General features: G+C 37.1%; 1 protein-coding gene across 2 annotated transcripts in view; it reads right to left on the bottom strand.

Moving 5' to 3' along the window:
• Nucleotides 1–24,322, bottom strand: part of RALGAPB (Ral GTPase activating protein non-catalytic subunit beta) — an 88,538-nt gene that overhangs the window by 34,351 nt on the left and 29,865 nt on the right. Inside the window, exons 6-17 of one of the 2 annotated variants that reach the window (XM_065921991.1) lie at nucleotides 23,311–23,442; nucleotides 18,751–18,929; nucleotides 17,305–17,453; nucleotides 16,960–17,176; nucleotides 13,091–13,292; nucleotides 10,042–10,209; nucleotides 9,419–9,533; nucleotides 8,903–9,050; nucleotides 6,989–7,053; nucleotides 5,643–5,772; nucleotides 3,717–3,850; nucleotides 460–642 (exon numbers count right to left, since the gene is read on the bottom strand). In XM_065921991.1, the coding sequence (XP_065778063.1) occupies nucleotides 460–642; nucleotides 3,717–3,850; nucleotides 5,643–5,772; nucleotides 6,989–7,053; nucleotides 8,903–9,050; nucleotides 9,419–9,533; nucleotides 10,042–10,209; nucleotides 13,091–13,292; nucleotides 16,960–17,176; nucleotides 17,305–17,453; nucleotides 18,751–18,929; nucleotides 23,311–23,442 (1,822 nt within the window). The remainder of the gene's footprint in view (nucleotides 1–459; nucleotides 643–3,716; nucleotides 3,851–5,642; nucleotides 5,773–6,988; nucleotides 7,054–8,902; nucleotides 9,051–9,418; nucleotides 9,534–10,041; nucleotides 10,210–13,090; nucleotides 13,293–16,959; nucleotides 17,177–17,304; nucleotides 17,454–18,750; nucleotides 18,930–23,310; nucleotides 23,443–24,322) is intronic. The other variant, XM_065921992.1, reaches the window with a different exon arrangement.

Genomic DNA, 24,322 nt, shown 5'->3' with positions numbered 1-24,322 from the left:
CTCTACGGGTTAATCTGCAATCAAATACAGTTGACCCCTGAGCAGCATGGGAGTTAGAGGCATCGACCCCCAGCAAAATAAAAAATCCACATATAAATTATTATTTTTTTTCCTGTTCCACATATAAATTGAAGTCAGCCCTCCATATATGCAGTTCCTCCCTATCCACAGCTCCACACTCATGGGTTCAACCAATCACAAATCATGTAACAGTATTTACAGTTTTTTTTAAATTTGCATGTAAGTGGACCCACAAAGTTCAACCCTATGTTATTCAAGGATCAACTATATAAGCATGATGATAGTTTATAGGATAAGTGTTTTCCTGAAATATAACAAGTTATATTCAGCTTGAAGTATGCAATACTGGATTTAAATTTAGATATTCTCTTTTAAAAGATATTTTCCCAATATACATTTTTGTTTCCTATTTTCTGTTTTAATATCAAGTAAACTAACCTTTTCATCAAGCATGTCAGGGTGCTCTGTCAGCCAGACACAGAGACATTGAAAAGCTGCCACTATCATGGAGTGCAGGTCCCGGGAGTGAAGAGGAGCTGGCCGACTACACTGGTATACAATGTAGCTGCACACAGAACTGATGGCTCGCTTCCGGTCTCCAGAGTCAACCATCACCTTCACCTGAGCATATTCGTTTGGGGAACAGAGTTAGCCAAGAACCATGGTACCAATTTCAAAGCCGCTACACTGAGGCCCAGCCTTTCTGAGAATATAATACTGCAGATGTACTATCATATATACTTTATAAAAAGAGAGGGCATTTTTCAAACCCTATAACAATAAAAATTCATTTTAGCATTCTTTTTCATGCTCTAAAACCTAAACTGCTGGGGTACAACTACTCATCACTGCCACAGATCACAAGAAAAGCTGGCAAAGGAAAAAAAAAAAAAAAAGAAAAGCTGGCAATGGAACATGCACACATTTTTTAAGCCCCCTAATCCACCCCGTAGTGATGCTCTATGGGCTACAAAGTTCTATGCAGCTGTCCAGAGGTATAATTAACATACAGAAAACTATACATATTTAAAGTGTACAATTTGATAAATTTTGGCTTAAGTATACACCTGTAAACTATTACCACAATCAAGATGGCAGACATATTCATCACCCCTCAATGTTCTCATGCATCTTTATAACACTTGCCCCCCCCCCAAAAAAAAACTCCTCCCGACTCCTTTCTGCCCCCTCCTTAGGTTACTGCTGATTTGTTTTTTGTCACTATAGGTTAACTTGCATTTTCTATAGTTTTTTATAAATAAAATCATAGGTTACTATACTATTTGCGGTGGGGGGAAAGTCTGGCTTCTTTTACTCAATATAATTGTTTTGAGATTCATCCAGTCTTGTGTGTATCAATTTTTCATTCCTTTTTACTACTGAGTAGTATTCCATTATATGGATTATACCATAATTAATTTATCCAGTCACCTGTTGGACATTTGGATTTTTTTCCAGCTCCTGAGTATTACAAATAAAGCTGCTAAGTATAAGACTTTGTAAGAGTATATGCTCTTCTACTTCCTAAGAGTGGACTGATTGGATCATATGATAGGTGTATGTTTAGTTTTTTAAGGCCCTGTGAAGTGTGAGTGAAAGTCGCTCAGTCGTGTCCAACTCTTTGAGACCCCATGGACATATTTTTTAAGCCCCTGTGGAATTCTCTATGCCAGAATACTAGAGTGGGTAGCCTTTCCCTTCTCCAGGGGATTGTTTTCTAAAATGGTTACACTATTTAACAGTCCTTTCTCTCTCTTTTTTGGTACACAAATATCTGATTGTTCCAGCACCACTGGCTGAAAAGACTATCCTTTCTCCTTTGAATTATCATGGCACCTCTGTTAAAAATCCAATGTCCATACACATGCAGATCTATTTCTGGACTCCCCACTCTATCTACTGATCCAGCTGTCTAACCTATTCCAATACCAGACCGTTCTGATTACCATAGCTTTATAGCAAGTCATGAAATCAGGTAGTGTTAGCCCTTCATGATTTGTTAGGTCTAGACAGTACTCCATTTAGGGTTAATTATTCCTTACTACTGCAAGTGTACTGAAGGTCACAGGCAACAGTATCTTGCTCTCAAAGACCATGTGGTCCTGCACATCTCACAAATGGTTGTTCTTACCTCCTACATCAAATAACTGCTCTTCACAAAACTACGGCCATTACATCTATGCATGAGACTCTCTGAGGTAAAGGTAAGCTCTAAGTGGTGGTGAGAACACCTCAGGTTTTCTTATCTATTTTGCCTTTCATGACTCAGGTAAGTCACAGCCTCTGCTCACCTGTCCCCTCATCTATAAAATGAGGGCTTTAAGTTTACCATCTCAGACAATATCACCTTATGTGTGTATATCACCTCTGTGTTTACAAAGTGTTTTACATATTTCATTTCACTTTATCCTCACATCACCAGCTGTTACACACAAGATAATCCTGCCTATTTTACAGATATGAAAATACTTATATGCTAGTGAAGATTCAGAGAAACTGGAACCCTCCTACATCACTGGTAGAAATGTAAAGTGATTCAGTTGCTGAGGCCAACAGTTTGGCAGCTCCTCAAAAAGTAAAATACAGAATTACCATATGACCCAGCAATTCCACTCCTAGTTATATAACCAAAATAACTGAAAACTGGCATTCAAATAAACACATGTACACGCATGCTCACGGCAGCACTACTACTCACAAGAGTCAAAAGGCAGGAACAGCTCAAATGTGCTACAGAGGAACAGGTTGACAAACTGGTACATAAATATGATGGAATATCATTTGGCCACAAAATGGAATGAGATTGAGACTTTTTCTACAGCATAAATGAACCTCAAGAACATATTAAGTGAAGAAAGCCACATACAAATGGTCACAGGCTATATGATTTAATTTCTATGAAATATCAGAATAGGTAAATCCATAGAGACAGAATGCAGACTGGTGGTTGTTAGAGATAAGGGAAAGGGAGACCAGGAAACAACTGCTTAATGCGTACAGGGTTTCTTTTTGGGGGTGATAAATGCTTTGGAACCAGAAAGAGGGGGTGGTTGCACAACACTCAGAGTACTAATAGGCACTGCATTGTTCACATCAAAAGGTTAATTTTATGTTACGTGAATTTTGCCGTAACTTAAAAAAAAAAAGAGAGAAATGCAAATGGACACCCAACTCTAAGATTCCACAAAATAGATAAACAGTTGGGAAAGAAATCTGAAAATACAGCCAACTTTCATTTATCTCTGATAACGGAAGATGGAAGAGTCACAGGTAGGCCCAAATGGTGTATTTTAGGACAAATTTTTCTTTCATTGCCAAATCTGTATTTATTCATTAAAATTAGATGATTGATGATCTTATAATGGCACAAAACGTCACGCTGAAAATTTAAGGGTATTATGAGAAAACACAAAATCAACCAGTATTCTATCACAATGTGCAAATAAAGAGCAAGTATTGAAATGCTTCCTATCATCTAACAGCAAAAATATCATTCACACCCTTTGACCCGATTAAACAAAAAAGTAGATTATTTTGTAAAATCTCACTTGGAAGCTCATTTTTGCACACTTTGAATATCAACTGTGATGAGTATAATCAAGACTGCAATACCCACATGAAGTGGGTCAGGAGATACAGAAAAAAGAGCCATACTCCAAGGTGGCTGGGCTAAAATAAAGGGACTGTCACCTCACCTTTGCCAGTCCAGAGAGGAGCTCCAGAGCTGCCAGTGATATGCTCATGTCTTGCCGCCACTGGGAGTTGAGTCTTTGGGTGACGAGATGAATGCTGCGAATCAGGAGCCCAGCAGCTGAATCTGTATTAAGAGCTAGGATATAACCCCAATGCCACATCCCACAGGGAGGGAAAACAACTAAGCATTAGTAACGAGAAGCACAGCATTCCACTAGGCACAGACCACAGCAGCCACAGTGAGCATGACGGGCACCCACACAGTGCTTGCTCCCCGCCCCACTGGCCTGAGCATCTCAGCCTGACTGAACAACGGTGCGCGGGGCACACACACCAGACCAGAGCAGCTTCTAGTTCCCAGCTCAGGTACTCTCACATAGACATCCACTGGGATTTGAAAGCTTCAATATCATTCTTATAAGAGTATAAATCTCAACATTTCCAAATTAACTCACAGTTACATTAAAAAAAAAAAAATGAAACAATCAAAAGGCTATCAATTATTTCCTTGAAATTTTATAGAGAAAGGAATTCAAATTTCAGAATCTCTTCAGACGCTGGGAATTATCCTAAAGCATCTGCTGAAATTATTTTCAGGGTTTCTATCATCAGAAGTCACATGCAATGCTTTTTCAAGCAAACTTTAACATTTAATTCTCTGAGACAACTTTAATACTCTTAAAAAATTAAATAATCAAGTTACTGTGTTTTTATGTAGCCTCCAATTCTATATTTAAAAGTAATTACTATTCAATTAATAATAAATTAGGACAAATTAAATTTATAAAGGAAGCTTTAGGGACATTATACCTGTCGATCCTATCAGAAAGAGGGCAGTGACAACAGAAAAAGGAATGGTCATTAAAGAGAGACATTCATGCGACACTAACACAAATCTGGATTTCTTAGTAAAAACTATTTTATGACATTACAAGCAGAACTCACTAACACCAGTTCAAAATACTGAAACAAACAATAACCACTTCGAACATTTATATTAGAACACATATAATAATGCAAAAACTTAAGTTTAAAAGTGTCTTAGAAGCAGGAAAAATAAACAAATTTTCACCTATACTTAAACCAAGCATAGTGAATAAAATAACAATTTAAATAACTTCTTCATAAATGCATATTTCAATGTGTTAAATAGCCACATAATGACCTTATGTATATGACAAGCTGAATGATACTTATAGCAAACTTAAATCACTGAAACATGCCTGGACTCCTGGGTTTATAAACTCTCCAAATGATTAAAAAATTAAACTCCATCTAAGAAGCTAGATTTCATTCCAATCTAGTTGGATTAATAATCTTAGATTCAATACACCACTAGTATTTATGCATAAAAACATAAAGGCACCCACAAATTCAACAGAACCCAGAAAGCAACTGGCCAGGGTAAAGGACATTATAGAATTGGATGCTCTACTTGCAAATGCTTCCTTACTCTTTGTGACTGAAGAATCTAATCAGACATAGTAGGGTATACAGGCTTCAAAAACAAAGGCAGACTCTCCTCTGGGTTGCTATCTAATGCATAAACCATTACCCATCCTCACTACACTGCAAAAACTGAAATACTGCCTGATTCTGTCATTAGACTGAGGCAGTGCCTAAATCCTATTTGACTCTAAATTATTAGCACCTGGTACAGAATTCAGAAATGCTTCCTATAAATCACTTATAAAATCTAAGAAACTATCCAAAATCTAACTACTAAAAACTGTAGAGCTATATTTAAAAGATCTGTTTTCTTTTTCATAAGGTTTTAGACTAATAGCTTCTCTGCTATATTAAGTACATAAAAATCATGAACCTGAAAATCTAGTTTAAAATTTCTCTGCTTGTTTTATATAGCTGGGCATTAAAAGTTATTCTATAAACTTTAGATTAAAAAAAAAACTAAACTAAACATGGCTTACCATAATCTCTCAAGAGAGCCTGAGCAGGTCTTTCACTGTCAGGAGTTGTGGGTTCTGTGCTTCCACCACTCGCTGAACTAATACCACTATTCGTGCGACTATGACTCTTGAAGTTATTTTCTCCACCACCCTAGTCAAAAAAAAAAATGAATCAAATATGCAAGTATGGACAGAAGTCAATCACTAAAAGCCATGCTGGTAAAATGGAATGTGCCAGCTAAATAGCACAAACTGATACATAGATAAAAATTGACAAAGGATTAAAACTGTTGTGTTTTTGCATAAACGCCATTTACGGTGTTATCAAGGGTCTGATGATTAGTGGGTGCCCATTCTGGAATCGTCTTTTGCTGCTGTTTAAAAGGATCAGACTTTTTCCATCTTCACTAGACTTCAATAGTTAATGGTTCTGGGTCTGTAAAGAAATACCCTAGTGCCTCCCAAGCAAAACTTCAGAATAGGAATATATCTTAAAAACACAAAACACAAATAAACAAATAACAGTAACTTTCCAGTGTTACATAAAATACACAAACAATAAATATATGATTAGTATATTTAGCATATATTAGTATATATCTATAGATCAATAAAGATCAACTCTTATATGTACAGGAGCTAATGAAGGTATCTGCTGAAGACTTCCCTCATTTCCCCTACAAACACAATTCATTTCATCCATGTAAGGTGACTGTTATTAGCCACCTAGTGGGACATGAACATAATTTCCTTAATGACAATTTGATTACCCATCCCACATCTACTCATCTCACCCCAGCATACTCAGTTAATTCACCTCCCATCAACTGCCTGCCTCTATTCCAGGTAGAGGGATCACACGTCTTGAAGACAGAAGCAGGGAGCATCAGAGTCTCTGGAAAGTATTTCTGATTTAGAAGCACTAGTGCGTTGGGGAAACCTTCAAACTTTGGTCTAGAGGGCAGAAAGAGCAGCTGCGATAGAAAAGGATAAACTAGACGCTGTTTACAGCCAACACTAGATCTACTACAGATACAAGGAATCAGAGTATGGGGATTTTTCTAGATTATTCAAGTCAATTCACCAACACATCAAAAGACATAAAAGCTTTAGGTAAACACTGTCCAGGAGTAAAGACAGTGTTTAGCTGGAATTTCTCTCCTGCAGAATCTCTCAGGGACCTGATGAGACACTGAAAGATAAGAAACCTCAAAACAGGTAATATTTTTAAAAGGACCCTCTGAATCAATGAGCTGAATCTACAAACAAATGCCTTTAAGAACACAAGGACAGACATTTTGGAATATAATTTACATAAAAACAGAAGTTGATATTCTCTAACTAATTACATGTTGTATGCTTCTTACCATCTCCATTTGGCAACCAATGGCTTCTAAAAGTGCTGAATCTTGAACAATATTTAACATTGCCCCTGAAACAACAAAAAAATACATTTAAATACATGACAAGAATACAAAAATGGACAAAATATCTCAATTAACAGCAAAGATAAGAATATGATTTTAACAGAGTATTCCTGGAAATTCCATAAGATTACTGATAAATCCATCAGTTGGTCAGAAAAGAAACTCTGCAAAAATGACCTAATCCTGATCTGCCCCCCAAATTTTAAAATGACATTTTTCTAAAATAAATCTGAATATCAAACTTTGCTTTGTATAAAAACATGACCAATTTTTAAATTGGTGTGAAAGACTAGATGTAAACATCTCAATTTCAAAAAAACATCTCAATTTCAAGGGTAATATAAACTAAGAAAAATATTATGGAACATTTTAAAAGCCAGATTCCGATCTTTTCAGTATAAAATAACAAAGTGAAAATCCACAGCTATATCTTTCTGACCAACTGCTTTTTAAGAATGCTCTTTAGGGCTTGCTCACAGGGCAAGGGCTTGCATATTCTGAAGGCAAGCTGCATGTATTTATCACCAAGGAACTCACTGCCCTAGGAACTAGTAAAGAAACAAGATGGTGAACCTTGCACTCTACTTCTCATCCCAGGGGGGTAGTGCTCCCGTGCACTGTGGATTGAAAGAACAGACATAGCTTTGCCAAACTATGCAAGAGTGACAATTGACTCTTCCTTGGAACATACATGGGGAGCTTCTACAGAACAAGGATAAAGCAGAACTAAATACTCCATCAACTGTAGAAATAATCTGATTTCAAGTGCTATGTGTTTTGAACAATCTAAAAAACTACAACTTGGAGGCTCTCTCATATTGAGATTTAACCTCTGTTCATTAAACTCCTTTCCAAAATGAAAGGATTTACTCTTCTATTTATTCTCCCTTCTTGCTGCATAACATACTATACTTACCAGGCACCCACTCCAACCACTACTGTCACCACAAATTCTCTGGCCTCGCTGTTTCCCCTCCTGAAATGAAATCCTAACTTCACTGGTGCCTATTCAAATCCTGCCCTATAAGATCCAATTTAATTTCCACTTTCCCCTATGAAATTTCCTTGCTCTTTCAGTTTATTCTCTCTCAACACTAAAGACATCCAACATGACATGCAAACAGCACTGCCTTCTGCTGTTATCTGAGTACTCTGGGAAGGTGTTTCAATCTCTGCAATGAGACTTGCTCAAGGATAAAAGCCATGCAATTTGCTTCTTTCTCCTCAGAGAACCTGTACCTAGGACCATTCCCTTGGATTTGATTAAAAAAACAAAAAAGTGCAGTAACAGACAGCTGCAGTAACCAAATTTAAAGGTGATAAGGGTTTAAAATATAGGAAGTGGCCATAATGATGAAAAGTCATTCAAGACAGTATGATTAGAAAACCAACAGGAAACAAATAAGGGGAAAGGGAGGAGGCACAGAAACAGCTACTCCTCAATCTCCTCTTGGCAGGTTCTGTCATGACTTCCACAATTACACCCAACTCCAAGTAGCCTTGCATGTTCTAACAGGCAGGAGGAAGAGGCAGAGGTAAAAGTAATGATGGCAGAGAGGAAAGGGGAGAAAAAGGGGACACAAGGAGAGAGGAAGGGCAAGAGGGAAAGAGAAAGAGAAAGAACACACAAAAAACTAAGCCAACATGACCTACCAAGACAACTGATGCGCTCCTCCCCTCATCTTACCTCTTCAAATTTTATTCATGGTTAAGAGCAAACAATTCTGCCTCTGATTAAGAATTAAGTAGGGCTGTACTTCGCTTAGGTTCCCATCACTGACCCCTGCCTCAAGATGCCTGAGGTCAACAACAGGATCTGGGTTTTCACTTACAAAAAAATGTGTGAACACAAACCTAGTATCATTTGAGTGTTGTTGGGGTCCGTTTCCGTTTGCAAGGCACCTATTAGTATATTCACAAGTCTCAACTTCAGTGACAAAAAAGTTATTGGTTTATCATAAGAAGAGCTGTCATCATTACTAAACTTTCCTTCCAGGACTACCTGTGGAAGAAACAAATAACATTTAACATCACCTGCTGCAGCACACTACAGTCCTGTAGGAACTGCTACAGTGGACAAAAAGAGGATCAGTCCAATGAGCAGGGCTTTCAGTCTGACTGATGGCAGCCACTGTGCTAAGTCTATCACTAACTTACACAACATAGGGGATCAGACACACTAGCCTCTCACAACATGAAATAGTAGAATGGCTGAGTGACAGAAGAAATACCTTCACAAATCAACTTTGCTGATTCACTTGAAATAATCTGAAATTTTTAAGAAAGTTCCTGCTCCATCTTAAAAATATAATTTGACTTGAATTAGCACACAAAACATACAGAATATGAAGAACTTTAATAAAATCTTACCTCAGATTTGACTGTGCCAAAGTGATGTGGGAGGGGCAACAAAGAAAGCAGGATATTAATGGAAGATCGTCTCAGTTCTGTTGGATTTACATAGCTTTTGAATTTTGAAAGTTCTCTGCAAAAAAAAAAAATAGCTATTAGTATTTCTGAACTGAAGTATGCTTTTAGCTATTGCCAAATATATATTATGTTAATTTTTCACAATACAAGTACTGGGTTTTGTTTTACAGAGAATGCTGGAACTACTTTCCACTGAGTTTATACTCTGTAATTTGTGTGTTTGGGAGAGAGAATCACCCTGTTAAACTGTTAGGGAATTGAACTAGAATCTGATGGATTGATTTTAAATATCAGGCCTACGCTACAAAAGACCTCTGGGCTGGGGCTACTCTTGTCCCTCTATACCAGGCCAGAAAGGATTCAACACGCCCATGGACAAATCAGAACTGAAGGAGTTCAGGGACAAGGTGGGTCTGGATGCTCTACTGTCATTTAATGTGGCCTGAGAGCCCTTGGATTACGAAGACCACTGGACAGGAGAAACTGGGAAACCGGGGAGGAAGCACCAAATTAGACCAGGCAAAAACCAGCAACTGACATACTAGTACAGGATGAAAGCTTACCTGTCAGGCAAAATGGTTTCAAGAGCTGAAATAAAGTAAGGAACCACAACATCAATCCCTTTCAAGTCACAGCAGAACAAAGGAGGGGAGTTTAGAATAACGCTGGCCAAGACAGGATGGCACACATAATCATTTATCTGCAAACCTTGAATTAAAAGCATGTAAAATCTAGGAAAGTAAGAAAAAAATTTTAAACAAACTGCTGGTCAACTGTTTTCATAATCACTAATATTTTCTACAGTCATCTTAAATTCTATTTCCAATCTTCACTACTTCTATCCTTTAAAAGGCATTAATGGAGTTAGAACAATTCAGAATCAAATACACTAAGAATCAAGTTATATTTCTTAATCAAAAGAAAAAAAAGAGATTCATGTCTATTACACTTTCTTACAGTGTTAATTAAGCCTTGCAACTCAAAGTTACAGGTTAGCTCGCCAGGTTCCTCCATCCGTGGGATTTTCCAGGCAAGAGTACTGGAGTGGGTTGCCATTTCCTTCTCCAGAGGATCTTCCTGACCCAGGGATTGAACCTGGGTCTCCCGCATTGTAGTCAGACACTTTACCACCTAAGCCACCAGGGAAGAACCAAAAACAAAAGGTCGCAGTAATTATCAATAAACTGGAGGAATTACCAAATTAAATTTCATGTCAGTAAAATTTTGCAGTATTTCAAAATTCCTGAAAAAAAAGTGTGTTGTGTCTTTTCCCACTCCCCTGCTATTTTGGGGGCACAGTGAAAGAAAGAAACCTCATTTGACCCTTTATACACAGTATGAAGGTCACCCTGAGTAAGAATTCGTTTAGGAATGTACTTTAAGTGTACCTTACTTTCAACATCCTCCCCTAACCCCCAAAAAACTAAGCATTCAAACTTGTATCATTTAAGAGACACTATATAGGTATACTCTTCAACTATAAAAGGCACCTTCTCCACAAAACTCCTCACCTCCTGGTTACTGCTCAACGCATTTCAATCTACTTTCCCTCTCTGGAACTCAACTAAAAACACATTATAACAAATAACCAGTGGCCTCTCAATTCCTGAATCCAAAAGACATGTGTAACTGTTAATTGACTCTGCTTTTTTAAAGCATTCAACCCTTTGAGTACTCCCTTCTTCTCTTATTCTTCTCTGATGTCTATGTCTAGTTCCTTTAACAAATCTTATTCCACATGCCTCGTAATACTAGTGTTCCCTGCTGACAACCTTGGCTCTCTAAGCTGTTAGTCTGGTTAAACAATACACAAGCCAGCAAACATAGTGGAATTAGTCTCTAACTCCATGTCCACTAGCCCAAAGCACACTGGAGACCCGAGGACAGCACAGTCTGATTCTAGAACTCCCTGTGCACAGTGTCCAGCACAAAATAGGAACTTTATAAATATCTGTTGATAAATAACCCACAGGCACCTCAAATTCAACAGCTTCAACACTAGGTCCATCCTTGGCCCCCTCACACAACTGTTCTTTGGTTGGTCACACTACCACCCATCCAATCTTACGGGCCAGATGGAAGGCTCATGGTCACAGCCTACTCCCTTACTGCTGCTGACACCATTTGGAGTACCACTCCAACCCACAGTCTCTCCTAAGAAATGTACCCGCACAAGGGGTGCCTGTATGCAGTATGAACCACCTTCACAGCTGTAGCTGACTAGACCAGAGGCAGAGAGCTGATTAATCAGATCCTCTTTTCCAGGAATCTGAAATTGGGATTCAGAATAATAACTGGCCTTTGTGTCACTAAGGCAAAGGCCATGGAAATTTGGAACTTAGAAAAACATTGCAATGTAAGAAATTGATATGCAGGTAACAGAAGAATGAGGCAGTCTAGAAGACCATGATGACAGAGAAACAGAAAGGAAGAAAGGTGTTTTGGTCCCTGAATACTTTCTAGCCCCTGGTTTCTGCCCTTCGTGAGACCCTGCTGCATGTCCTGATCTTAGAAGATATTAAATAGCATAAGTTTCTCAAACTTTTGCTTAAGTTACATTAAGAGGGGTTTCCATTAAAGTCAACAGCTTATTATTACTAACTCCTGATTAGTTCCCTGCATGTACCATTCTGTTTCTACCTACATTCTCTACTTTTTCTGAGCCAGTTTAATCTTCTCTCCTGAGAATCTAGTATGTACACAGAGACCTGAATGTTCTCTCTTAATATCACTTCAGCAGCTGTGTGAATGATCAGTTGAGGAGGGCAAAAGAGAGTCAAGAAAAATAGGAGGCCATTACCAGCTAATTTAAGGAAAAAATGACAAGGCCTGAAGTGTCATGGTGGGGACAGAGTGGAGAGATTAGAAACAGGGTTAAGTAGAAGAAAGGCAGGAGTCGACTGACCACCTAAAGATACAGAGGGAGAGAAGAGAAGCCTAAAATGATGGCAAGTTTCTGGCATAAGCAACAGAATGGATGGCAGAGACATTCAAAAAGACTGGCTGAAGGCACAGATTTGGATAAAATGACCCCATTCAACTTGCTAACACAGTCTAAGTTAACTAGCCATCTAGTAAGTCCAGCATAATCATCCAACTCTCTGTACTCTTTCCTGAACCCCCGGAGCAAGTGTATGCTGCTGCTTCCTCTGAATGCCTATAGCACTTCATCTGTGTCTTTCTCCCGCCAACTTCCTATTGCTACTGGACGGGTACTACTTGTGTACATGGCTCTGCCTGAGAAAATTAGCTCCTTAGAGGCAGGATTGACAGCTAACACTTTTGTATCATCTATAGTGCCTAGTACTGTGGGAAGAAAATGTATCAAAAGTTGAGTGTGGCCCTTCCAAATTTCTCTATAATTATTAAATATCAATAAGTTGGAATAAATACATCTAACCTAAGAGATGCATTTTATTTATTGGGCGTCCTCACCAAATCTAGTACGGTAGGTCAAAAGGAATTCATGCAAAACTTTCAATTACTTACATGCATGTGCAGGTATTTCAAACCAACATTTACTTATCAATTCAGCCTATCAAGCCATGCTACAATAGACTTTCACTATCACAACTATACAAATAGAAAAATAAACAAAAAAAATTCTAAGACCTGGATAAATAAGCTGGCAGAATCTCTTCTCCAGTCTTCTTGCTACAAAAAATCCTACACAGTGTCCCACAAGCCTCAGCTCTTCCTGCTTCATAGTTATCGGGAAATTCACTTGCATCAAACATGGGGTTGGAAACCATGGTGTCTGTGGACATTTGAGACCCTTTCCGTCGAAACTCCATGCTAGCTTGTGTTGTGATGGCTGGGGAGAAAAAAGGAGGGTTTTATTATATTTGTTGATATGCAAACAGGCTCATGGGACCCTGGACACAAAGATCAAATGTCGGTGTCATTAAATAGCTACTTGAATAGAATCCAATAATGCTTTTGTTTAGCAACTAGGTCTTAATTTTTTTTTTTAAAGGGCTCTCTGAAATCTTTGAAAAGGGGTAACAATTAGCTTACAGTGGTACTATCACTTAACAGATTCAACAAGAAGCATTTTTCAACTGAATTTTTAGCAGAGTACATTTATATATATCTGTATTCACATACATACAGATATATAACACAGAATTTGGCTTTTCTGTTTTTTTCCTCTCCCAATAAAAGTGATGCTTAAACAATAAGAAAAATAAGTGCTGCAATTTACACATTACCCCAGGCAGACATCATAACTGAATGGGTAACCCATGCCAGGGTGTATACTTTAGGGAGAGGACAAGCTAAGGACAGAATGGGTAGGGAGGAAGAGACAGCATTCCCACCACCCACCCAACTCCAAAACACACACCAAAGAATTGCTCAACCAAGCAAAATGAGAATGAATTTTAACAACCACAGACAGCAGCTAACTTGAGGTTGATAAATCAGAAAATTGGATTGGGTAAGAAAGATTATCATGGTCATTTGTTGTCACTGAAACAGAAGCCCTTCGAAAGTTGCTCGTGTTTTTAGGAAAAGATTTCATTGTGTATTGAAAGTCACTCTGAAATCTTTTATCACTCTACATTAAATGTTTAAATTATTTTATAGTAATAGATTTAACAGAATGCAGAGTCCAGCATAAATCTTTATGCAACTTCCCATGAGCCATTCTTAGTCCTGAATAAGGTATCCAGCAATAATACATTTGAAAAACACTACATGCAGAATGCATACAAATCAAACACTAAATCTGTATAAAAATAAGCTTAAGCTTTAAATTAAAAAAAAAAAAAGCCAAAACACAGTTAGTGCAAAATCCTGGAATTCATGACATGACCAGACTAGTGTACAAAAATAATGGGACTGATTCAGGCAGATTAATTTGCTTTTGCCAACAATCTTCCCCATTCAAAACACAGAAAAGTATTTTTCTTCCCAAGTGCAAAAACTACAAGAGACAATGACAATCAAAAATTTTAATGGAATTATGAAAAAAATAAAAACATGACTGCAATTAAGGAGAAGCTTCTGGTTCCTACTTACAAGATTTATAAGAAAGAAGAATTTGGATAAAAGATGCTGCAAGATAATAGAAATAAATGGAAACAAATCAAAGGACAGCAGTAATTATAAAATACTTTAAAGATGGTGAAATTTTACAATAAGTTAAGAAGCTTTTTAGCTTTTTAAAAGTTAGGTTAAAAGCTTTATGATACCACAAGCTAGTTCAAAAACAGGAAATTGTGCATTCAGATCCAAAATTATGATTTTTGTATCATGCAAAACAATGAACGAAGAAAATTACACAACTACAAGGAATTGAGGTTCTGAACTGCCCATAACGTGCATTAAAATTTTAGTTCATTAACCCTTCCCAGCTCAATGTTACATTTACAAAGCACTGTGTACTGTCATGTAAATCTAAAGCTAACTAGTTCATAAAAGCAAACATTTTAAGTTAGAGGTGAACTATGTGGCAGAATTCCTTGATGGCAGCCAGTACTTAGAAAACAGGCTAACAGAGTTAGTACTCTCCAACTTTCCACCACCCCCAAAACCTCAAGAGCAGCACCCAAAAGGACTCTAACCCATTCAACTGTCTGGACACCTCCTATCTCCTGAGTAATACAACAGCTTTTCTCATCTCTGAACACAAGGTCGGAGAAGAAGAGCTGCTATCCTTTCCCCACCAAGGAAAATGGTTAGGAGTTGAAAAGAAGAATTAGTTGCCCACATACGAGGTGAATTTTAGTTTCTATCTTTTGGCACGAGAAGATGAGCAAAGCTGTTAAAAACTCCCTATTAAGTGGGAAGATTTCTAAGTTCCCTTTAAGCAAGCCCGCCAAAAAAGCAGCAGGTTGAACCACTCTGGATTCAGGGATTTTACTGTCAACAGCTTGATACCCAAAAGTTACACTGTAAAAGAATTATATCTTAGTGAAAATAAATATATGACTGACTCAATCTAGAAAATATAATACAATAAACATAAACATGGGTCATAAAATTCAAAATATAAGGCACATGAACATAAGAAAACAGAAGTTTTTTAAGTGTTTTCATTTAGTCATCAAATAAATACATTTACTTATCCATAAGTCAAACTTGTAAATAAAATATGAAATGGTAGAATAAAAGGTATCTGAATTTGAACAAAACAAACAAGGAATCCCTAAACTCAATCATGCAACCTCAAATTATATTCCTGAAAATGCCTTTATATCCACTACTCTTCTAAAAATTATTTAAAGATTTCTAAGAACATCCAGAATAATTACATGCGTATAATGCTAACAGCCATAGACCCTTAGTTCTGAGATGATATATAAAAGAAAACAATTTATTTCTGAGAGAAAGCAAGAGACTTTTATGGCTTTTTTATTAGTTTTATCCTTGAAATCAACACTCCCCAGAGATGCACTGTGTGTGGTAGTCGCTCAGTTGGGTCTGACTCTTTGCGACACCATGGACTATGGCCCACCAGACTCTTTTCTCCATGGAATTCTCCAGGCAAGAATACTGGAGTGGGTTGCCATTCCCTTCTCCAGGGGATCTTCCCACCTCAGAGATAGAACCCGCATCTTCTGCACTGCAGGCATATTCTTTACCGTCTGAGCCACCACGGAAGATGCATCATCTAATGCAATTAGGCATCCTTTTATCTATCTCAAGTTCTTTCCAACCCCAGGGGAAAAGTGCTCTTCTTACCAATCAACCAATATTAATTATATTATTACATAGAGCAGAATTAATGCATAAAGCACAGTGCCTGGTACAAAGTAAACACAGCTCAATAAATGTTAGCCATTATTATTATTCAGCTCTATTCATTCAGTAATAAATATTCAATATATTCTACAGGACCCCACCCTCCCATCCTGCACCCTAATGCCACTACTTACAACTATAATGGTAAGATGACATAGACCAGATTTAGATAAGAGTTTCATTTCTGTAATAAAATCTAAATGAAGATATCAAGGTTGAGTTATTAATTATTAGTCTTAAAAATGATATTTTTTTAAAATGTGCCCTTGAAATTAACTTTTCTAGACTGAAACCTAAAAGAATAGTCTTCTGTGAAGCAGAAATTTGATTTATATGTAGTAACGAGTGAATGGCTGCCAAAATCTAAGAAAACACTTTTTGTGAATAAATTTCCGGTCAATCATGTTTAATTCTTTATATCAATAGTATTATCCTGGCTGACATGAAGGGAACTTCCAGGTCACCTACTGAAATGAATCTGATTGAACAAAATGTGGCTAACCTGAAGTGTGTCTAATAAAACCAAACAAAGCCAAACCTCATAGAATAAACATGAAAAGGACACGTAGGAAAACGTTTAAAATTACTTCAGCTGGAAGGGGTTAAGCACAAGACACTGCTTGGTCAGAGACAGAGAACTTTTTAAGATACATATTAATCTTGCAGGTAGGAAAGATAAAAAAGAAAAAAAAGGAAAGAAAAAAATGATAACGTATTTCTTGAGCAATATTTACCAGTCATGCTGCTGTCTCTGTTTATCCCATTATGAAGTTTACAGTGAACAAATGCTGCATCAAATAACCATGATCCAAAGAGATTCAAGATGCTGTTAACCTTTGGTCTCCGGGGGGCAGGCAGTGGCCGGGGTTCTGAACTAGTCTGATTTGGACTTGACAGAGGAGAGGTGGAGGATGTCTGATGCTGAACTTTCGAGGCGTGAGCAGTACTAACCTGTTAGAAGAACACAAGAGTACAGCCACAGTCACAAGAAGTTTGCGAAAACAGCAGGACTTTTTAAAAGGATGGTAGATTAAACAGCCAATTTTATACGGTATAATAATAGTGATGAAAAGCCTTACTGTGCTTGTCTTCATGGTGGCCTTATTCACAGTAACAGCCCGGTGCCGCCGGTTATGTGGTGGGGTGGTATTGACAGCAGTGCTCTGAGGCATACTCAATCTATTCACGGGTGTTGGAGGAGCACTGTCTGATCGGGGTCTAGAAATGCCTTTAAAGAAAGACAAAAGGAGTTATTCTTCATAGTTCAAAATATGTGGTCAGCAAATCTGCCTCAAGCGACACTGGTGAGGGCTCAGGACCGACTAGAATAGCAAAGACTACAAGCTGCCTCCCAGCTGTCACCCTTCCTTTCTTCCTGAGTTACAGAACACAAAACTTAGCTGGACGCGGCTACCCAGAATAAACAACTACATTCTGAAGGCTCCTTTATGGCCAGATGTGGCCATGTTCTGAGCATAAAGAAGTGGGTGATTACTAGGTGAGTCTTCTCCAAAAACCTCCTTTTAAGTGTCTTTTAAGGACCAATCAAAGGTAGTGGCTTCTTCCTTCCCAGTTACTAAGAGGATGGCTGGAACTCTTTCAACCATCATGGCCCATGAGAGTGGCCACAAAGGAAGAAGAGCCAGAAGATGGAAGTGCCCTGGGTTTCTGACAATGGTGGAACTGCCATAGCAGCCCTGTACAGCTTAGCCTGGGGCTTAACATGTATGAAAATAAGCTACCCTGTTTAAACCACTGGTATTTTTGATCAAGTGGCAGCCAAACTTAACTGAACTAATGTATTACCTCTGTAATACCTCTGTAATATATTAAGTACACATAACAAATGTTTTTTAAATGACAGGTATTACATATCAAGGGCTTCCCAGGTGGCACTAAAATCTGCATGCCAATGCAGGAGATGTAAGAGATGCGGGTTCGATCCCTGGGTCAATAAGATCCCCTGGAGGAGGAAATGGCAACCCACTCCACTATTCTTGCCAGGAGAATTCCATGGACAGAAGAGCTTGGCAGGTTACAGTCCATGGGATCGCAAAGAGTTGGACACAACTGAGCATCTGAGTACATTAAATATCAATGCTCTTTAACAGGTTAAAAAAATTCTGACTTTTCATGTGAAAAGCAGTTTAAAACAACGTTTCACAAAATGTATAATTTGCTTCCTAATGATTCATATAAGAATGATACCTAACACATTTTAAACTGTATTTTCTAGGATTATTAGTGAAATGACACTTCTTTCTTTTGCAAATTATTTATTCATAGCCTTTGTCCACTTATCTATTGGGTCTTATTCTTTTCTCTTTGCATCACCTGATCTACCCAGCATTTATATAATAATAACAAAAACGCTCAGGCTATTACATTAGTTGCAAGTAATTTTTCCTAGTTTACTACTTGGCAGTCAAATCTCTTTGTCTTTTTCTTTGGGCTGTCCCCAAATAGCCTCTAAAACCAGACTCTAGAATTATCTTCAAACATCCAGCAACATACACAAAATTCACCTAAGAATGCATCCACCAGACAGCTGATTCCACGCATGGCACGAAAAAATATTTGAGGCAGATGTTTAAGGCAGGGATACTGATTCAATTCTTGTGGCATTCCGCTCACATTTAAGAACTGTTCCTGAAATTTGGGAGTAGAGCTTATAATGGCTGGATTACTCAAATCCACGGGATTACTATCAAAAGAGAGAGCAAGAATTAATTATACATTTAGAAATTTCTTTAGCAATAAAATGCATGCAATCTAATTTTAAGAACAGGGCTGTGTGTACCTATTTGATTCAGAGAGGAGATGAATCTGTGTTTAATAGGCTAGGGAAGCAAACATCAACTCTACAGAAGACCTGCAGTGTGCTTACATAAACTTCATTTGCCTATTCAGAAAATGAGAACCAAAATAAGACTAGTAATTTTTAATTTTTTAAAGCATATATGGATATATTGCTATATGTTTGGAATTAAGCAACAGAATGGTAAAATTATAAATAAATGTACAAGAACGTCAAGGAGAAAATTTTACTTTAGTATTAATATTTCCAATTTTTTAAAAACTGTGAAAATCAGGATTAGTGCTTACATTCTTGTGCATGCACTCAAGTCATACATTTCGATATATTTAAAACAACATATTTGGGCTTGAGTATTTCCACAGAAAAAAAGATTTATGTTTTCACTCAAAACAGTCTGCTTAAGTGTCCATTAAACAGCCTTTCCAACTCAAAGTAATAATGTTAGTTAACGCATAGCCAGCCACTTGGAAAGAACTTCCACTAGCTACAAGATCAAAAGAATTAGGCTGAGGAATAAAAATCAGTGGTTTATAGAGGACCTGGGCCTTTGAAACCTTTTTCCATCCAGTTAGACTCTTAATTTCAAGTCAATAAAAGTGAGGACAGAGGAATGTGTGTGCCCATATGGAAAAGGGTTTCAAGTATTAGCATACTGTATCCATAGAACTGTAGTTCACTCTGTGAGGTAGAGGAGAAAAGAAGCCTCTAAGGACTTCCCTGGCAGTGCAGTGGTTAAGAATCTGCCGTCAGGGCAGGGGATGCAGTTTTAATCCCTGGTTGGGGAGCCAAGGTCCTACGTGCCTCAGAGCCAGAGAAAGAGAGCAGTGCACACGCATACAGCAAAACAGCCGAGAGAAATGATAGAGCAGCCTACCCCAAGGCTGCCCAGATCCTTCCAATCACGAGTATGAATGTTCACTGCTTCCCGACGCCCAGTGAGACCTCTTTATCATCACACAATAACCCCCCTTTCACCAGCATTTGTTCAAACTTCTATTCTGTATACCCCCCAAAAAAGTGACTAAAACATTCTTTCAGCTCAAGGACAGAGTATGAAGAGATCAATTAATAGTGAAGGAGTAGGGGCTTCCCTGGTGGCTGAGTGGTAAAGAATCTGCCTGGAAATGCAGGAAACACAGGTTCGATCCCTGGTCTAGGAAGATCCTACATACCATGGAACAGCTAAGCCCACACATCACAACTACTGAGCCTGTGCTCCAAAGTCCAGGAGTCACAACAACCGGACCCACGCACTGGAAACTACTGAAGCCCACGCGCCCTATAGCCTATGCTCCACAGGAGAAGGCATCCCAATCAGAGGCCCGTGCAGCGCAACCAAGAGCAGCCCCCCTCACCGCAACTAGAGAAAAGCCCTGCAGCAACAGACGCAGCACATCCGAAAGTAAAGAAAGAAACAGCGAAGGAGCAGGAGAAGACTATCTAAGAACTACCACTTTAAAAAAAACTACCATGAAAAAAGATTCCACCACTACAGTTTTACTGGTGGCGTATTTCAAACTCTTTTTTTTTTTTTTTTTTAGGGGAAAGCGCGAACGCAGTTAAGGAATATATAACTTTCATACAACAGAGTACAGAAAAAGATAGGAAGTTTCCTAAGTTGTTTAAAGTTGCCAAAATATAAATTAGTCAAAAAACAGAAAGAGAGATAATTTGGGAAAATATTAAAAGAACAACATTCCATAATCAAGCAGAACTTATCTTTAAATGATACAGGATGATTCAACATTGGGGAAAAAAATTAATATACTATCAAAAGATAAAAGAAGAAAAGATATTTAATTGCTTAAATGGATCCCAAAATATGACTTGAAAATAATTCAGCACTATTTCCCATTTATATTTTTAAATTTAAAATTCTTTAATTGCTTATGAAATCAAGAACACAAGACACAGTAACTATCTAATATTAACAACCAACACCCCATTCAAAATTTCATGCAGTAGAGGCATTCGAATGAAAATCAGATAAGAGGGATGTCAAAACAGTGTCATTTTAACACAACAGGTTGTAGAAATTCTGACCACTAAAACATACAAAAATTATTGTAACAAAAATGGCAACTTTTCAAGCACCTAACACATACTTGATGCACTGTTTCACGTTTTCTTCAATTCTTATAACAAGATGGATACTATTATTATCCCCATTTTATAGATTAAAAAGAGACTGAGACTCAGACTAAATTGCTTGCTCAAGCTCACAAAGGAAAAAGTAGTAGAACATGAACTCAGACACAGGTCTTACTGCAACCAAAACACTTTTAATGAATTACCAAAGACTCAAGTATAAATTACTAGAAAGGAGACATTTCTTATTTGCAGATATGTGCAAATATATGTGTCCATTATATCTAGAAATCTAAAAAGAATCAGTGAAATACAGCATTTTAAAACCCCAAATATAATATACAAAAGTAAAATAGGTAAAACATCTTCTTTACAGCAGCAATAGCCACTTGCAAGATTTAACAATAGAAAAAAAGTTAGTCTTTCACAACATCAGCAATAAATATAAAGTAATAATAGCAAAAAAAAAATTATGCATATGTACAAAACACTTCCACAACATATTTACGATTCTTAAAAAGAAAAACACCTACTCTTAAAAGGCAACCACAATATATTAAGATGTCAGCTGCTTCTAAATATAATACAAGCTAATACAATTCTCATCTTTGGCAGAGATGAGAATTGCTTAGCTGTTTGGTAATTTCTCTTTTCCTCCTATGCTCTCTTGTAATTTAATGTGGCATATGTGAGTTCCAGCCAAAGGAATATGGGTAGCAGTGATTCACATCAATGTAGGAGCCGGTCCATAAAAACTTTCTACATAATTTTCCTTGCTTTCTCTTTTCCATCTTCTAGCCAGATACAGAGGCTTCTGCCTGCAGAGTTAATGCCCTGATAAAGCCACATGTTGAAGATGGTGGAGTCTTTGCCAGCCTGAGGCCCTGAACAACTACCTAAGCAAAGCTGCTCCTTACCCAAGGCTTTTATGAAACATATTGTACTACGCCGCTAAGATTTTCAGGTTCATCTGCTAAAGCAGGACACGTTCCTTACCCTAATATATACTCCAAACCCCAACAGGTTTTGTGAGGTTCTTCTCTTCACATGTGCTTTATAACATGTCAAATGGATTATAAAATTCATCTAAAATGTTAAACAGGCAAGAGGGATTCTTAAAAATATTCTAAGAAGTGGAAAAAGGGAAAAGTCGTTAGTTCTACCAAATACCAATAACTATAGAAAGTTAAAGTAATTAAGTGTGACTCTCCTATAAGAATGAATGAAAAGATCAATGGAATAATATGCAACCCAAAGACAAAACCCATACATATAAATGAACTTAATGGCAAAAAGGAAACAAAATCAGAAGCAGTGAGTGAGTACAGGTGAGTATCTACCTGATCAAAGTACACAAAAGACTTTCTAATCTTAAAGGAAACAGAAAATGGTCACAGAAAAAGGTAGATGTAAAAAAATAAACTAAAATCACTGAAAGATGAAAAACAAACTACAAACTGAAAAATAAAATGACAGAAAATAGTTAAGATCCCTAATTTATAAACAGGTCATACAGAGTAATTCAGAATCACTAATGTACAAACAGAAAAATGAGACTCATCAAACCAGAAAGAAAAGAAATGCAAGGGAAAAGTTTATGAATCAAGACAGCACACAACAGAATTAAAGTTCCACAGAGCACAAAGATGGGGCTAGAAGAGAGAATGGTAGGAAGCAATGAAATTGAATTGAAAACAATATCATAAGAAAGAAAGAGCATGACGTATTATTACTTTTAGCAATTTGTTCCTCTGTGAAATTTTATACTGTTCCCTTAGTGGAATTTTAAACAAGGCTACCAGAGAAAAGGCCCTGAGAATAAGACTGATCAGTCAGTGCTGGTCACAGAGAGCAACAAGGTAGTCTTCAGCCCCCACAGCAGTGACAAAGTCTTGGAAGAGAGACTGTCACAGAGGCAGCAGCAACAGGCAAGAGAACAAACGCTGCACCTACCGCAGGGAACAAGCCCTAGAGAGTGCGGCCCAAGAGCGGCTGGGGAGAGCCTGATCCTGCCGGGGTGGAAGGGGCGTGTGACGCAGATGAGTGTATTGTCCAGTTTGGCTCCATCTGACCCCTGGGCTTAGCAGCCACACTGTGAACTCCAACAAGGAGTTACAGTACGGTTCCTGCCTAAGACATTTAGTGGGTAAGGACACATGAAATACAACAACAAGGGTACCTTAACATATGTAAAAAGCGAAACCATGTCTGTGCAACACACTCGTTATCCATTTCAGGAGGGATCAGACTGGCATCTTCATCGGGAACTTTAAATGGAGGAAATGAAGGACCATATGTAAAGCGTAGCAATCTGGAAAATTAAAAAAAAAAATCACACTACTAAGTTCATTTTAACAGAACTGAAGATACATTCAAGCATTAAAATATAGTAAGATAAATATGATAGGACAAAATAGATGAAACTTGTATTATACCTCACTGAGGTGAGTAAAATAAATGAAAACCATTTTATAAAATAAATTGGAAGAGGACTTTCAGTTTTGTAAAAATTATTTTAAAATATTTATTGCTTTATTTAAATAATTAATATTTATAATTTAGTTCATACATTTGTTATATGATTTATATTATAAATTTGTTACTTATAAAATTATTTCTTTATAACGTATTAATTGTAAGTTTATTTTACTTATATGATTTCATTATAAGTGATTTTATAAGTTAAATATTGCTTCTCATATTATAAATTTTAACATATCTTATTATATATAAAAGTATGTAATATACAACACTGTATATAACACTTATACAGAATATAATTTTATAATGTATACTATAAATTTCAAATTATATATAATTTTAGAAAATTACAAATTATTTAAAATTTTAATTTGTAACTGCAAATAACAAATCGTTTAATCATGCACAATTACACTTATGTTGATTATATAGTCATACAAAATAAATTCTTTTTTAAAAGATTGATCACACTGCAAATGCCTTCAACATAACTAATTTATTATAATTTATTCATAACAACTGCAACATAACTTTACATGAAGTTTAGAATTTATGGTATGTGTCCCATAAACTGAATTTGACAATTCAATTACTTAACTAAATACTAATATTCCAAATGTATTAAAACTGTTCAAAGCCCTTTGACTTAATTATTAATCTATTATACTCAGAATAGATTATGATCTACTATAGCTAATCTAAATATATCT

The sequence above is a fragment of the Muntiacus reevesi genome, chromosome 2, assembly GCF_963930625.1.
Source record: "Muntiacus reevesi chromosome 2, mMunRee1.1, whole genome shotgun sequence".
NCBI classification, from domain to species: domain Eukaryota; kingdom Metazoa; phylum Chordata; class Mammalia; order Artiodactyla; family Cervidae; genus Muntiacus; species Muntiacus reevesi.
The sequence above is the reverse complement of the archived record's forward strand: the minus strand, read 5'-3'. Positions and strand labels throughout refer to the sequence as shown.